This window comes from Melampsora larici-populina (genome assembly GCF_000204055.1).
Source record: "Melampsora larici-populina 98AG31 unplaced genomic scaffold MELLAscaffold_16, whole genome shotgun sequence".
Lineage (NCBI taxonomy): Eukaryota > Fungi > Basidiomycota > Pucciniomycetes > Pucciniales > Melampsoraceae > Melampsora > Melampsora laricis-populina.
This window is the reverse complement of record NW_006768780.1, coordinates 1,268,205-1,284,136: the sequence shown is the minus strand read 5'-3', so window position 1 is coordinate 1,284,136 and position 15,932 is coordinate 1,268,205. Positions and strand designations below refer to the sequence as shown.

The window sequence follows — 15,932 nt, the reverse complement described above, 5'->3', positions numbered from 1 at the left end:
CATTCAATTGATATATCCACATAATTTCGTAGTACTTCAATCACAGCATAATTCCTATTGATGTACCCTTCAAAAGCACCCCATGTTGATTATATTCATGTGTTTAACAACAGCAGTTTGGACTTTTGCCATGGGCAAAGTGCATTTAAGAGGCTTTTACTTTCATTGCTACAAGTATCTACTTTATCACACCCACCAGTTCAGGTTATTAAGGACTGGAAGCTCTCGGCAAGATCAGAACCATCCTTTGTTGCACCAAATCTTACTAAATGTGATTATTACCAGTCTCTTTGATATGCTTTGGTTTTATTTACCCAAGAGATTTGTTTCATTTTTTTCTATCAAAGAGATGCTAATGTGGTTATGTTAATGCATAGAAATACTTTGAACTGAAACAAGGTCTTTTAACAAGGTGTAAATTCCAATGCTACGTTGAGGTCCAATTGAAATGGTTTTGCTTTGAAGTGAATTGCCATGTTTTCCTTTGTGATCTTTTGGGGATATATTTTGCTCCTTCCAACACAAACACAATATGATCATAAAGGGTTCAACACAGACATTTTGGCTAGTTTTTTGTGGTTGATGTTATTACATACTTCCTTTATCCTAGCATTTGTCAGCGCACTATCTCCACTTTAAGATTCACTACAAACTTACACATCTCACTTGACTTAAAGGAAAGTAAAAAGCTAGAATCCTAGAGCAGTTTGGTGACAGAGTAGCACATACGTAGGGCAATACTTTCCGCCTAAATCAAGGCTTTCTTTGTCATTTGTATCCAGTATTCTCTAGTCAATGAAGTGGTTGAACATTTTGACTCACTCCCTTTGTAGAAGTGGTAAAATTCCCAAACCTTTAATTTTCTCAGTCTTATCGAAACAATTACAATCCATTATGTATAGTATACACCAATTCTCAAATTTCCCTCCTGTATTCTTATAGTAAAGGGTGAAAGAGGTTAGAAAGAATATAAAGAACTAAAAAACTATGGAGTATATAGATGTGGCTGTTGAGTAATATTGTACATGTAGCGGAATACTTTCATTATGAAAAATTCACCCCAGACATGATAAATCAAACATCTCTCAAAACTCATCAAGTGGATATATGAATACAAACCATTTGTGCAATGCAGAATTCAAACTCGACCACAGGATCATAGAGTGAAACCATTCCTTGAGCACTCAGAATGAAGCCTCTGAAGCAGAATCTAACTCTCCGGGATCTCTTGATATAGGTATTGGAATTCTCTGAAAGTGTTTCAAGGAGCCTGCGTGAACCTCAAGGACCTCTTCTCCCCCTTTTTGAGTATGACTAGAATCCTGGATGATCTCGACGGGAAACATGTCTGCGCGCAGAACAAACTTGAGCAAATTTTCCAAAAGAAAAAACAAACTCTACTTACTTTGGCGGCGGACCATGCCTTTGAGCATGTGAGCCAAGTCTCCTTCCAAGAGATTAGTATATTCGATCATGCGTTTCCTTTCGGTGGCTGCCCCTTGGCCTAGATATCTTTGAAGAAATTTGTCCCGCTCCGATGCATATATAACGTCTAAAGTAGTAGATTCTGATCTCAAGGTCAGGGTGAGCTGGTAAAAGAAATCAAAGACTTTTTTTTTCGTCACTCTTGCTTGCATTTGCAGATATTCCCGCTTAAAACTTTCTTGAAGGTGGCCTTGGGAACTCTCCATAATTTCAAAAAGTGCTGCCATGTTATTGATGACCGACCTAGCCATTACGTCCCAGTCTTGAAGTAGTTCTTTTTCAGAAGCTAAATCAAAACAAGACCTCATAAATTTGACAGAAGATTAACAAATCAGGGAGATAAGACGTGACTCTAACCTGAAAGCGACTCTTTCACTTCCTGCGGGCGTGTCGACAAACCACCGGCTTCGAGCAATCTCTCAATTGTTCTCAGTGTGAGCTTCCTTTGTTTATCACTCTGATCTAAACTTATCTTTTCAATCAGTGTATACGCCTGTAATTTGTATTCAGCGACAATCTTGTCCAGGCTGACTCCTTCATTCCTCAGATCAGTTGTCCGGTTGATAAGCTCAATGATTGACCGCTCCGTTGCGCTCGATTTGGGGGCATAATAGAGGTCGTCCATGAATTGAATGAGAACCCTCTGAGACTTTGTCGGTGGCTTCGAAGCCGAGAGGGAATGAGAGAGCTGAAAAACGGCGAGATCCAAGCGCTCTACTCACGCGTTACGGATTGTCATTCAGGCGTCAGCCGCTCATTCCTTGTATACATCATGAGTTGAAACATTTGAGGAACTCACCGCGGGTATCCACGAGTGCTTTGTCTTTCTTCCAGGTGGCCCATGCATCATCAACTATCGAGAGTCTGGGTGGCGTCGGAGGTACGTAGCCTGGAAGGACGCGCTTGCGAGATGAACCTATATTCGAACCGCGTAATATGATTTCATCATCGACATGTCGCGTCGGATTCAAACAAGTCAACAATATGCCACATCCTTGCCACTGCTTTTTTGGTCTAGACTTGACGAGGTGTGCAGCGGCGTTCGATGAGGAGATTGATGCCGAATTCTTCAACAACTTTTCATCTGCTATCATCTGGCTTGCCAGGGAGTTATATGATTCTGGGCCATCTATAAATCCCTTTGAAAGAGGAACAAGTGGGTACGAGGTCACAAAGCCTGCGAGAAAGAGAATCGCGAAAATCAACATGTCCCAGTGCTTGATTTCATTTCGACTTTCAAAAGTTGACTGATGCAGATTTAAATCTGCCTTTTGATCCTACCTCTCGGCGTCGATCACATCCACTCAAGCGTGATGCCATTGAGTGATCTTATTTTACTGATCTTATCGATAGACTCGAAACACAAATGAAGCGTTCAGAAGAGCCAAGATACCGGCTTCTGATCTCGGTTCGAAACTTTGTCAAATGTGGTTTGGACGTGAATGGGAAGGCAAAGATGCGGCTTGGCTTGCTTCGACTCTACCGATGCAAGCATACTACATGACTGTACGTCGTCTCATCATGGGAGCACCGCATGGGAGCTACGTATTTAATCTACCTGTTAGAGGATATGAGGGGAGGCAAATTGAGATGTTTTGGAGTCTTTGCAGAGTTGAATATGACAAATCCGAGGCGGCAGGTACCTACACTGGTACATACCGAGATAAGACACGTTTCTGAGAGCTAGAGCAGCAGACTTATCTTATCAAGCTGCCTCGTGGCACACATCTGGCAACAGGTAGAAGGCCACCCTTGGACTTACAGAGCCGACGTTCCCTAAAAACACTCACGCGAGACCTCGGCAATCATTCAGATCCCAGCTTGACACAAGCCCACCCTCGCGTGGACAGTAGGGTCTTGTGCTTACACTGACCATCACTTATAAAACTTGTCAGAGACACCGCTCAATCAATGTGCTATATGCATTTGATGACGACCTATATTTCTCTTTTCATCTTTCTTTTTCCTACGGAGTCACTCTATACATACTTCTTGTATGTTTGTTTGACATCAAAGAAATCTTATCTCCGAGAAACATCATGAGGAGCACCATAGATAAGACTGCGCTTGGAAGTATGTCTAGAAAATATTAGCTACATATCAATTGTTTTCTTAGCTTACAATCTTATCCTCACCATACGGAAGATCTGTTATCTCGAGTCACCATTCTTCGGGCTCGGGACTTGTGTGCCCATACTTAAGATATTGGTGACTCTCCTAACCTAACTAAGTTCCTCTCGGCAAGCGAGCCTGCAAGAGAGGGACTTATATCTTATCCATGAAATTTGGCACAGGAGTCGGAAAATTTTGGCTGGAGACTTTTTCCACCCGCTATATTTCATCACCTTACAAATAAATATCCTCTTGTACAAAGAAAAGTCTTGGTCATCTACTTCTTCTACACATGCCCGTTTAAATCATTTTTGGTTTTACTCTATTGCTGCAGATTTCTTCAATCTTTTGAAAATCTCACAAATTTTTGACCCAGCTGTCAAAGCTGTCAGTGGCTTGCAGCGGGCAGTCTGGAGTGTTACAGAGAAATCTTTTTTTCAAGTCTCTTTCTTAACACTCTCCTGATTGAAATGCAGGAATTTAAAGGTACCATCATTTGTAGAAGAAGCAGATGAGCAAAACTTTTCTTAGTGCCACAGGATATTTCATGTAAGATATTGAGATAAGTGGTTGGAAAAGTCTCCAGCCAAACTTTTTGAGCTCCTGTGCAAAATTTTGTGGATAAGATATAAGTCCCTATCTTGCAGGCCAAGAGGAACTTAGTTAGGCTAGGTGACTCTCCTCAAATTACATGTCAGAATTCTACAGGGATTGTATGGACCTCTGTGTGTCTTACCTGTCTTGCCTTCCAATTCCACAGCTTGTCTGTGCTATCTAGAAGTATCCCATTGCAGAAACATCATGTCAGTCTAAGTCCTAGATATAACCTACTCATTCTGGACTTATTGTTATGGTAAAAAGGGAAGTATGTGTCAAGTCCATCACAATTTAGAACTTAGGTAACTCAAGCTCAAGGTGTGAAAGGTTGTAGGAAGGTTTCAGGAAGGTATTAGATTGCCAAATTTCATTATCAACTAATTTCTAGTTACAACATTTTATAGTTGTTCTTAATCAATACACACATTTTTTATTCACCCACCATCCCACCCTAGATCTTAAATTGTATTTTCTTATTATTTATTTCTTTCAAGTAGATACATTGTTAGTTCCACCCCTTAGGGTCTCATGGGTTTCTGTCACCAGTTGTTCTCTCAGACTACGGTTTGCAAAAATCTGACTCCAGGGTTATAGTGCGTAAATCTTATAAAAAACAAGTTCATTAGCCGTGTTCAAACCTGACCCGGTTTCAAAAAACCCAGTTGACCTGGTGGACTTTTTGGCTGGAAGCTGTCAAGAACTGTCAATGGATACACAAAGTTACCACCAGCAAAGCAACTGGGTAACCAGGTTTTTGTGTCAACCGGGTTAAGTTTGAACGCGGCTATTCTAAAGAATCAATAAAACCAACAAAGTGACAAACCCAATTTCAATCTAAGTCCTAGATATAACCTACTCATTCTGGACCTATCTCTACATCATTGGTAGGAACAAATTAATGTTTTTGTTGGGCATTCTAAATATCCATGAATCAACATTTTCCTGAAAGTATTGAGATTTACAGGCTTGGAAACATTGGTCTGAGAAAAACATCTCTGTTATCACATAGGGTTTGCCATTTGCCACTTGGAATGCTCAAACAAATGACCAACACATTCAATCATATCTGGTATGAAAGAGATCTTGTTTTGGACAATATTAAATTGGAATCTTACTTGGTGAAATCATTTCAATGTCAAAAAATCTAACAAAGAAGGCAAAACCTGACAAGAGGTGGTGTAGCAAGCCAGCATTTTGTAGCACAACAGGAATGCAAGGACAAAGCAGGACAAGATACTATTATGAAAATAAACCATCTTCCTGTCCAAGCCCCAGATCCACCAAAAAAACATAACAATTGCATAGGACTTGTATACAATCTGCTCATGATGGATGAGGGAGATGATCCAACTGTTTCTAAGTGATGGTCAAGGACAATTGGCAGGAGTCAAACAGAAGGACTACTATCACAGCCACCAAATACTGGTAACTAGCAGGCCAGTGCATCCCATGAATTCAAAATGTTTTCAAGATGTTTTCAATCTGTTTTCAATATAATGTGTGTCTGCTGTCAGGGTGGCTCTTCTCTGAATGAATGGGTAAGGTCTAGACTTACCAGGTTTGAGGTCCTGTCGTACTATTGCTCTGGTTACGAGGAATAGGAGATCTGTAGTTGAACTACAAGTGTATTGCAAAGAAATAAGAACATTAGTATCTTAACTCCTTTAGAGTGATTTTTATACAGGGAACAACGGCTTACTGTAGGATTACGGATGACGGGTGGTCAGTCCTAAGCCAGTGTAGAACTTATAACCCAACAAGGGTTATACAGAGTGTGAAGAGGATAATCTACCAATATAATGACTAGTAGAAGTTGTCTAAAGACTGCTCTTCTAAAACAAAACAATCAGAAAAGGGGAACTCTGTTGTATTGAGTACTGATAAGGCACCAGAGAAATATACCTTTTTAAAGGACAAAGCACACGGATTTTATCACAAATGCACAATTTTTATTACTTTCAACACTGCTATAGTGTTATTCCCATATGATAAATAAATAAATGAAGCAATATCTTTTTGATATTATTCCCAATAAGTCTTTTTGACTATAATACTAAAGTGAATTTCTCTTTATAGCTGTAATATAGGGTGTATTTAAGTGACCAGGTACTATTAAAATAAGTTTATGATGACAAAAAAAATTGACAATGTTGGAAATGATGAAGAAAAAAGGGGAACAATAATCCCAAAATCATCCTAGAGTATATATAACAATGTGTTACAACTTTTACAAGGGTCAACAGCCTCAAAACCAATCAATTCTGCCCCAAAATCCCTAAAACCCTATGATGGCGCAATGTAATGAACATGTTACCAATGTATGATGTAATTTACACAGCCAAAAGTGATCAATGGCATAGTTGTAAGATGTACAGCACTTCTGATGATGAATACAGGTGATTTTTTCCTTGTAAACTAGCTGAAAACCAATTTTTGAGATTACAAATTTTTTCAGATGGGGTCCAATCTTGGATTACTAAAGTGCATCTTTTAGACCTCGTGATACTGATCAATAATTGGCGCCATATCAAGTATTTCTGATGAGTGATGAATGAGTTATTGAGTTGTGAAGTTAAGGTTTTTGGTGTTACATGTATGCATATGACTGTAAATGTGAAGTTCACACTGATTTCTTATTTCCCTTATAACTTTTTGCATACACCTCAGCTGCAAGTGATTTAAAGTTTGTACATTATGTAATCTACTCTTCTGCGTTGAATGAGGCATCTAACATCCCAATCTGACGTCATTTGACATATGTAATAAGCTGAAAGCCTTCATTTTTGACAAAATTCACCTATTTTTACCACTTTGCACAGCTACTAATCCTTCTTTCTTGCTCATGTAATATGAAATAATCCTCTATAACCTTAAAAATCCCAGAAAATCCTCTTGGCAACCCTAAATCTTACTACTACCACCATTATATATGTAAAATATCCGTAAAACCCTTGTTTACCAACTTCAAAAAAGTACCTTTTCTCTAATAACTTCTGTTTCTCCTTATCAACCATCAAGATTAAAATTGTTGATACTGTTTCATTATATCTTGGACATCAAGAAAAAATAATAAAGTTGAAATTTCAGTTTTTAACTAGATTTAAACACAGCAACCACTGTGTTGTCTGTTTTTCATTGATGAATTTTGAAGTTTAATCTACTTCAAGGTAGTAAAAGCTTCATTATTTGTTTCTAGATGTCCAACATATAATGCAATAGCTGTACTGTATAATATAATGTTGTTCTTTCATATTCTAACCTCACTAAACCCATAAATCTAATATTACTACCCTAAAAACCATTTCCAAGCCTGTATACCTATATTTTTGAATTTTTCTTATGGTTTTCTTTTCTTTCTTTTTGTAATGAGATTCTGAATAAACTATAATGATCTTAATAAGTGTTATGAGATAAGATGATGTAATCATGACCCAATGATCAATACATAAGCCTAAAAGAGCTTCAATTGATCAAAGACCTCCATTGCGAATTTTTCTTCCCTGCTAAACTTTTCTGGTAAACTGGTAAACTGCTAATGATAAATTTTTTGATTGATCCCATAAGTTGATCACCACACCGTTCAAATCCTATCTAACAACAGTTCTGAAGGTAGCCTTTTGAAGAACAGGCATCTTGTCAACAAGTGACAAGAACAAGATCTGTAGACCAGTGGATGACCCAACTATGTAACATGTTGGAAGGAAGGGGTCTTTCTGGGAGGCAACACCTAAGAACAGGCCAGAGAGTCAAATGGAAAGCTTGAGGCGATGAACATGCCATATTCCGGGGTATTCTAAGAGGGAGGATAACTCACGCAAGCGGGAGGATCTTTAGGGACTAGATCCAGAACTGGTTTTGGCGTTTGAGAGACCTTGACGAAGTAAGGGAACTAGCTCAAAATGAGATCTTGAAGTGGAACTAATAAACATGTTTTAAAGAAACAAAGCAATTTAATAGTTATGCTACAAGTTTTTAAGTAACACTTATTGAAGTGATTCTTATAGGTAAAAGTGGTATGGTAAAATCAGATGCCTTCCTTTTCATGTCGAAAAGGGGCTCTCTCTTTATACAAATTCACCCTGTCTCCCAACCTGTGGTTGACACAGTTGGCCTTTTTTGTTTATCTTGTCATGGTAGGTCTTCCCACTCTCTCTTTCCCAATTGGAATGAGCTTATAGACTTTTGTCTCTCTCAACATTGGTTTAGTTTTTGTGGGGGTTTCTCTGCCATAGTCCCTTCTAGCAGGTTTTTATAGCTTAGGTAGCGTTCTCGCTGTGGCATACGGGGCCTGAGGTTCTCTATTTGTATGGTAAGCAATTTGTGACCTCTTAATGATTTGAAGTCTTGTCAATCAGAATATAGGAAATGTTTTATTCAATTAATTGGGTCTTTGAGACTATACCAATAAGATGTATATTCTTTTTTTCATTAGATGCTTTTCTGGGTCTTTGAGACTAGACCTCCAAGGTGAAAAAATATGGTATTTACTTTTTTTAAATATGAGTTTATTATTTTTCATTGTATTCTTCTTTCAAGTTTGAAGTGCCTGGGATCTTCCTTTGGAAGCACTGCCAACATGGATGCCGCGGGTTGAGAAATCCAAGGCATCATTGGAGGCAAATCCTTGGACAGACCCTATCCAAGGTTTTTGTCCAAGGTGTTTTTATGCGCTGAGAATTAACTCAGATCATAACATCGGACAGCATCTGTACAAGGTTTGAAATCCAAGAATACCTTGGATTTTTTGATCCAAGGTAAATATGTTGGCGGTGAAGAGCTTGGGTGCTGACATCTGCCATCAAGATGTTATGGGTCTGTTACCAACAAAATACATAATACTAAACAGATTGAGATATAAATCTGTGCAAAACTGCTCCTGTATTTCCCCACCATTAGTATGCAGTCTATTGACCTTTATCATGTAAATTGACTGAGTTATTGAGGTTTGAAAAAAAAACAGATAAAAAATATTATTGTTGTATGTACTACATAGCTGTCTGAGGTATCAATGTTGTGATCCAGTGTTGTAGAATTGAGACTTCTACTCCAGCTGTAGGTGCAAATATTGGCAAAGACTAATATTTGTGGTGGACACAGTATATTTCACAAGTAAGAGTCAACATTCCCTCATTACTATACATTGAAATATATGTATTTGATTTTTTGATGTACTTAACTGACTGATTGTAAGGATAGTTACATGTAGTACAATGGGTTTACAGAGGTACATGATTCAGTATAGCTTATTCACCTAGCTCCATGTTGGGTTCTCCTTTTTCTCAATTTGCTTGCTTTGCTTCCACCACACATTGCGGAAATATTCAAGTGCCTGACTGAGTGCATTCACCAATAGGAGGAATGAATACTTGCAAAGTACCAGGTACAAATCAAGTGAGTGTGTTTTGCATATGCACATAACCATTTTGATCTTGTCCATTTTTACAGACCCATGACTTGTGCCAGTGCTTTTCAGCAGCAGTTGAGCATATCAAGAAATGCTGTGTATTGAGGAAGAAATGTTGTCATCAGCTCTCCTTTTCACATCTATGAATGATCTTGTTGGGAAGTGTCCTATTTGTTTTGGCCCTAATGTTCCTGGGAAACAACAAAACAGACCAGATCACATTCTTTGGCTCAATGTGAACTTTCAGCCTTGCCATCTTTCTGCAAATGCTGACTGGAAAGGTGATACAGGGATACTGCCATCTCTTTTTCTCTTGGCAGTCCAAGTTCTATCTTGGAAAAGCAAGATGAAAGGTTCAGACACACAAGCTAACATTTGTCAACCCATAGATGAGTTGGTGGTGAGAAATATATGAGCAATCTCAAAACCTGTAATGCATGGTGATTGAGCCTGTTGCCTGCAAATAGGACCCTCTTAGCCCTCAGAATACCGCATAAAATGAAATTCAAGGCTGTCAGACTTTGTGTGGTTGTGATGAGACAGAATTGATGGGTATGGCTTGTTGCCATGACATCGTACACCATGTCTGGGTAGTGTTTTCTTGTTGACAAGCGCGCACAACTTCTCCTTCTGCCTCAAAGTGAGTCGGTGTGAACTCATCAACAAGCAAACACTACACAGAAACAGTGTTACTCAAGTTCATCAAAATAGTCCAGGGAGCGGAACAGTATGACTAATTGATGCTCATTTATCTGTATATGTATGATGTGTTCTGATTGTTTCAATTACTGTGGAGGCTATTACCCACTTGCAATATCATAGCATTAGATTACAAGTCACTAGCAGACCAGGTCTTCCAAGGACTTTAATAGGTTTTCAGAGTGTTTTCAACATGATTTCAAAGTTTGGGTCACAGTGACCCAGAACCAAATACCCAGAGTCACCTGAGATAAGGTTGAGCTGCATGTGTCCACACTGGAATCCTGTGGAACTTCAGAATATGCAAGAACCAGCCAAGTTATTCAGACAAAATTTCCCCCAAACATTCTTCTGGCTCCTTCCTGGGCTTCTCACACTACTAAAAACTCCAAAGTAAGTTGAAATACTAGAGACTTGTTAAGCTAATTAGCTTAGTGCTTGCCCGCTAAGGGAAATCTGGGATCCCCTTTGCTTAGCTGGTGTGCACCAAGGATTTTCCGCTAGCTTAGCGCAAACAAATTGCTAAGCTAATGCGCCGCCAAGCGCCAACTTAGCTTAGCTGTGCCACCGTTGCTCTAGCCTCTGAGGAGTATCAGAGCGCTCTGAATAGTTGGATTTTTTGGGGTGGCTGAGAATTCCTCAAGCTCAGCAGCAAGCAGGGGAAAGTGTGCATTGAATTTGTGGTGCTCAAAAAGTTGGCAAAATCAGGTAAAAGATGACTTGTAAAGTTAAAATGTACTTTTCCAGAGCAACTGAGTGCTATGTGTGCAAATGACCAGCTTGTCAGTTGCTGGTACAGTACATTGTATATTTGAATTACAATTCATTTGGTACAGGCAACACAGGCAAACAACATGGTAAACAGCAATCATCATCATAAATTCTGCAAATCATTCATGATTTCTGACTTTTGAAGTCTTGTGAGATAAATGTTAGTAGTGGTCTGTCAATGTTATTGAAATTGACACACAAGGAAGACTATACAAGGATAATACTATGGCCCTTATCAGTGGATACCCTTTACAAATTGTGGTATGGGCAGGAAATAAGTTAGAATCAAACAAGACATCAGGAAATTGACCATGCAATGAATATAAAATTGAAGTTGAAACAATCAAGAGTTATCATATCAGAAGAAAATACTGGCATCTATTCCATGACAAGGAGTAACCCAAATATGAACCACTGAAATTGAAAGTCCTTCTCAAATTGTCAGAGATTGTAGAGGCAGCCCTACAAGAATCAGATGAAGTGTAGAATAAACCAGTCAAGCTGAGATGTCTGGTTCAATCCTTCCAAAGTTTATCTAACAGGAATCAAAGGGACTGGATTGCAACTATAGCACTAGTAGTGTTTTGGGGGATGGCCAGATTAGGAAAGTAAGCATCAGATGAAAAAGAAAAAAAGTTGGCAAGAAGAATGAATGTACAGCGGCCAGCCACAGATGAGGTAGTGATGATTGCACAAAGACGTCTAGTCCAGGACAAGTGAAATATCTGAGACTGAAGAGTCAGCCATCTTACATAAGCCCAACCACTGCAATTGAGCCAATGCTTTCCAACAACAAAACAGGATCCAAAGATCCTCTATTCTCATACCTAGAAGATAATTGAACAGGAAGTGTCACATCAAAATCAACATTATTTGGAATTTCTAAGGAAGTATGGAAAGAAAAAAGATAAGGAACAAACCTATCAGGACACTCCTTTAGAGGGAGGTGCAATGTTATGGTTTAACCAACATAAACAAATCAGAGACATCACAGCCATTGTCTGTTGGCAGTTGAAAGAATATCAGTTATACCAAAGAAAGTATATATGGAAGAGAAGAAAGAGGCAAAATAATGGTGGGAGTTTGTAAAGTTCAAAGAATGTATGTGTAACTCCAGGAATGCCAATCAGACAGAGTGCTAACTAGACATGTACGCTGCAGATCAATTAAATTCAAGAACACCATGAAGGAAGGAAGCAGAGGAAATGTGATGGATAGGAGGCCTCAGATTAGAGTTTGGGGAAACAGAGAAGGGGGGAAGGTTATTGAATGGGGTACAAAATTATATTTTAAGTCCTTGAAATGAAATATTCTGCACAAAGCCTCTCTGAATTGTAGTTGTAGATAGGTTTTCAATGGGCTCAGGACACTAACCATCCAGGGAGTTGAAGGTAGGAAACCTTTCTCCAACAGGTAGTATGCGGCCTACGGCCCCCCCACTCCAGGCCAAAGCCTCAACAAGGCAGGGAGCTCAAAAGAGATTGCTTGAAAACAGAAACAAATAGTGATGTAGAATGAGAACTAGACATGTCGCAGTCCAAAGATGGAATCTTCCATCTCATTCAAGGAGATATGTAGATTCGGAAAATTAGAAACAGGTTTAAGTTGATGAAGATGGGGAATTCCTAAGATTGGTTGGCATAGAGATACTACGAAAGCCTAATGTACGAAATGTAGATGCGTGAACCTCGGGCTCTGGCTTATTATTTTCTTCTTCAAAAAATTCTATAGGAGCGTGTATGCCTATTGGGAAAATTGCTGGATTCGAGATATATTCATCATGATTAGAATTTATGATGACGGAAGCACTTCACATCGCAAACATATGTGGTGATAGCGAACTGCGACACTTACGGTTTTCATCCTCATCTACATCGTGGAGCATATTCCTCAACTCCTTTAGTAGTGCATACGTACGCCTAAGCGTCGTCTCTGTACTTTTTCCAACATCCCTCTCTTCTTGAAGTCCCTTCAGAAACTCTTCGCGCTTCTTCTCGTAATAAGCCGACCTGGACTCCTCGGGCTGGACCAATAGATCCTTGGTGAGATTGTAAAAGAATCGGAGGATCATCGGGTTTCCCAATCTTTTCCCCAAAAGTAAGATTTCGTGTTCGATACTTTCATGATAGAATTGGCCGGGAACTAGACATGATGAAGTTAAAAGTTTGAGGCAGTTCACGATTACTTGACCTGCCATGTTCCATTCCTCAAACCAGCCACCATCTTGCATTCGAAGGCAAGATCAAGAGTCAGCTTTAGATACTTGGAATATGGCTTCGGTAAAGTAGAAGGGGAAAATTTCCCTCACGTGAAGGCATCTGTTCCAAATGCATTTTGCCTTCTATATCGTGCCACACGTTCCCAAGGTTTTCGATGGTGTTTTCGAAATCTTTATTTGCTGCGCTATTCGAAGTGAGAGAGAATTTATCTAAAATGGCGCATATACTTCCTTGACTCGTTCTGATCACGTTTACTGGTCTCATCTTAAGCACTTTCTTCTTTGCCATATCATAGACTAGCTCAATCACAGACTTCTCCATTTTACTTGTGTCGCCTTGAGACCAGCGTGTCTCCAGAGCAGCGCTCAATTCTGCTTTGGACTTGTCGGGTATTTCGGCATTTGAAAGAACTCCCGAAAGTTGACAAAGGCACGGAGTAAGAAATTCTAGTCTCATTACATTCCCATCATCGATGTCATTCCCATCATCGATGTAAGGTGTACCACAAATTGCGGAAACATTGTTAGTTTTTTATCGAAACGGATTTGAACTCAAGTAGTACGGGAAATGCAATACCGAGTGTAGCGGAAGTCTTTGGATCTTTAATCCGATGGTACCATTCTTCCTCATCAATTCCCATTTCCTTTGGCGGGTCCTTGGTGGTCAAATCTCTTGAATAAACCGGGCTATCCATCAGGTTCCAACACTTCACCGGCGATTTAGTTGAGATACTCGGCATCGTAATCTTATTTTGTTTTATTGAGACTGTCTGAGGATTTACACAGCTCAAATTCGAGGCGCATCTGCTCAAAAACCCCGTCCGCCTGGTGGGTGGTCTGAGTAGTGTTTTTGCCGTCGACAGTTTCTTTCCTGCGCATTGGGAACTGTTCAAGTCTTGCAGTTCAGGAGATTGAAGTGTATTCAAAGTGGACTTCTGGGCACGAAACCGCCACATAGGATGAGATATTACACCAAGTGATAGGATGCAACAAGAGACAAGTGATACTTTCAAAAGGCATTTTACGGCCATCTTGGCTACTGGAGAAGCTAAAATTATGTGATATGGTATTGGCTCGAATTTCTGCAAGGAAAAGAATTATACGATGGGGCAAATAGGATCTCATGGAGTCCCTACATTCTTAAACTTGCGTACATGAAGCTATGGGTAGAATTTTCAGGGAAGCAGCAAGTGAACATATGTCACGCCGGAGACTCAAGAACGATCGCATCCAAAGAGGAAAAAAACTCAGCAGCAATGACGCCACTAAATCTCATCTTATGGTGAACACAAGGCTGCAATCGACGGTCGGGATGGGTCAGGATTTCCGTGTATACTTCACTACAAGCCGCATGCGCAAGATCGTTCTGTCACGACCTTACGTATGCGGATTTGAAGACAAAGCAAAAGGCTGCGTACGGTTGAAAAAATGTACTTGCATACGTCAAGGATGAAACTGGATCAGTAGACCTTGAACATTGTATGCGGATCTCCATCTTTGACTGTGCTGAGCATCCATATTTTGTAAGAAGAACAAAACACAGATTTATTTTGAGTGGAGTCCGACCAGCCTTTCCACATGCTTGGTTTGCTTACATAGTATTTTTTGATATCATCAGCATTGTATGGGGAAGTTAGGTTCCCCAGAGTGATAACACCATTCTACCCTGTTGGTTCATCATATGGTATATATGAACAATCTATTGACACAATGTTGCGAGTCGAATAGAGAGTATGATCTGTGCGTTTCTACCAACAAGCGCTCTTCTGACGTCAATAGCACCGTTTTATCCATCGAGCCAAGGTAAAGGCTACTATTGAATTCGGCTGGAATCAACAATGTGAAACGCTTGGAGAGCAAGTTCAAGTTCGGCGCACTCTGTGAACCACACGGTGGTTTGAGTGGCCGTCGATCTGTTCTCCATTTGTTAGATTCGAGTTTCGAAATTCACGCATTGCGTCTGACGAGCCGATATTTGAATTGAGAGTGGAGTTCATGAGGTGAAAAGCGGCTGATCGACACACAAGGCCCGAAGGCTATGTAGTCAGACTGGGTGTCAGACTATGAACAAGCTCCTTGGCATAGTTTACATTTCAATGGCGAAGGAAGTCTGAGTCATAAGTCGGAATGAAATATGAGACAAATCAGATCGGGAGGAGCGAATCCAATGAGCCGCAGGAACAAGATATAGGGATTGGAAAGACCTCTGAAGATCCCCAAACAAGTGTTACCCAGAAAATGTTTATTTCAGCAAATATGTCATCCTATGACGACCAATGACCAGATGTTGCTAGGAGTGTGTGATGACCAGTAGCGTGACCGGTCGATGAAGCAAAAGCAAGAAAAGAAAACCTCCGCCCGAGAAGGTGTTATCGTTTCTGTGCAAGAGAAAGCATATGCATCCAGCGCTGTCGGTATAGCTTTAGGCCGTCTCTGAGTCTGACGGCAGGCCCGACGATACCCAACGAGGTACTGACTGTCATCAGATCGCTCAGTACTAGTAGCATTCTCTTCACAAATGTTTCACTATTCAGCAGGTCTTCTCCACACAGATTGAATGGCATTTCGATAAATTGTTTGATATCTCACTTCAACATCTCTCTGAGTAACATCAGCATGCCCACGAGACACCAATCTCAACTCTCT

General features: G+C 39.9%; 3 protein-coding genes across 3 annotated transcripts; 1 reads left to right on the top strand and 2 right to left on the bottom strand.

Moving 5' to 3' along the window:
- Positions 1 to 1,184: 1,184 nt before the first annotated feature.
- Positions 1,185 to 2,693, bottom strand: MELLADRAFT_62874 (uncharacterized protein; the record flags this gene model as incomplete). Its single annotated transcript, XM_007409489.1, has 4 exons — positions 1,185 to 1,348; positions 1,406 to 1,771; positions 1,843 to 2,199; positions 2,285 to 2,693. The coding sequence occupies 4 exons, from the start codon at positions 2,691 to 2,693 to the stop codon at positions 1,185 to 1,187; spliced, it is 1,296 nt and encodes a 431-aa protein (XP_007409551.1).
- MELLADRAFT_106154 (uncharacterized protein) lies at positions 2,692 to 3,165 on the top strand (the record flags this gene model as incomplete). Its single annotated transcript, XM_007409544.1, has 2 exons — positions 2,692 to 2,727; positions 2,839 to 3,165. The coding sequence occupies 2 exons, from the start codon at positions 2,692 to 2,694 to the stop codon at positions 3,163 to 3,165; spliced, it is 363 nt and encodes a 120-aa protein (XP_007409606.1).
- A 9,503-nt stretch (positions 3,166 to 12,668) lies between these two features.
- On the bottom strand, positions 12,669 to 14,242 carry MELLADRAFT_86046 (uncharacterized protein; the record flags this gene model as incomplete). The annotated part of the gene is made up of 5 exons (XM_007409488.1): positions 12,669 to 12,811; positions 12,923 to 13,210; positions 13,259 to 13,291; positions 13,377 to 13,733; positions 13,864 to 14,242. The coding sequence occupies 5 exons, from the start codon at positions 14,240 to 14,242 to the stop codon at positions 12,669 to 12,671; spliced, it is 1,200 nt and encodes a 399-aa protein (XP_007409550.1).
- Positions 14,243 to 15,932: the final 1,690 nt, after the last annotated feature.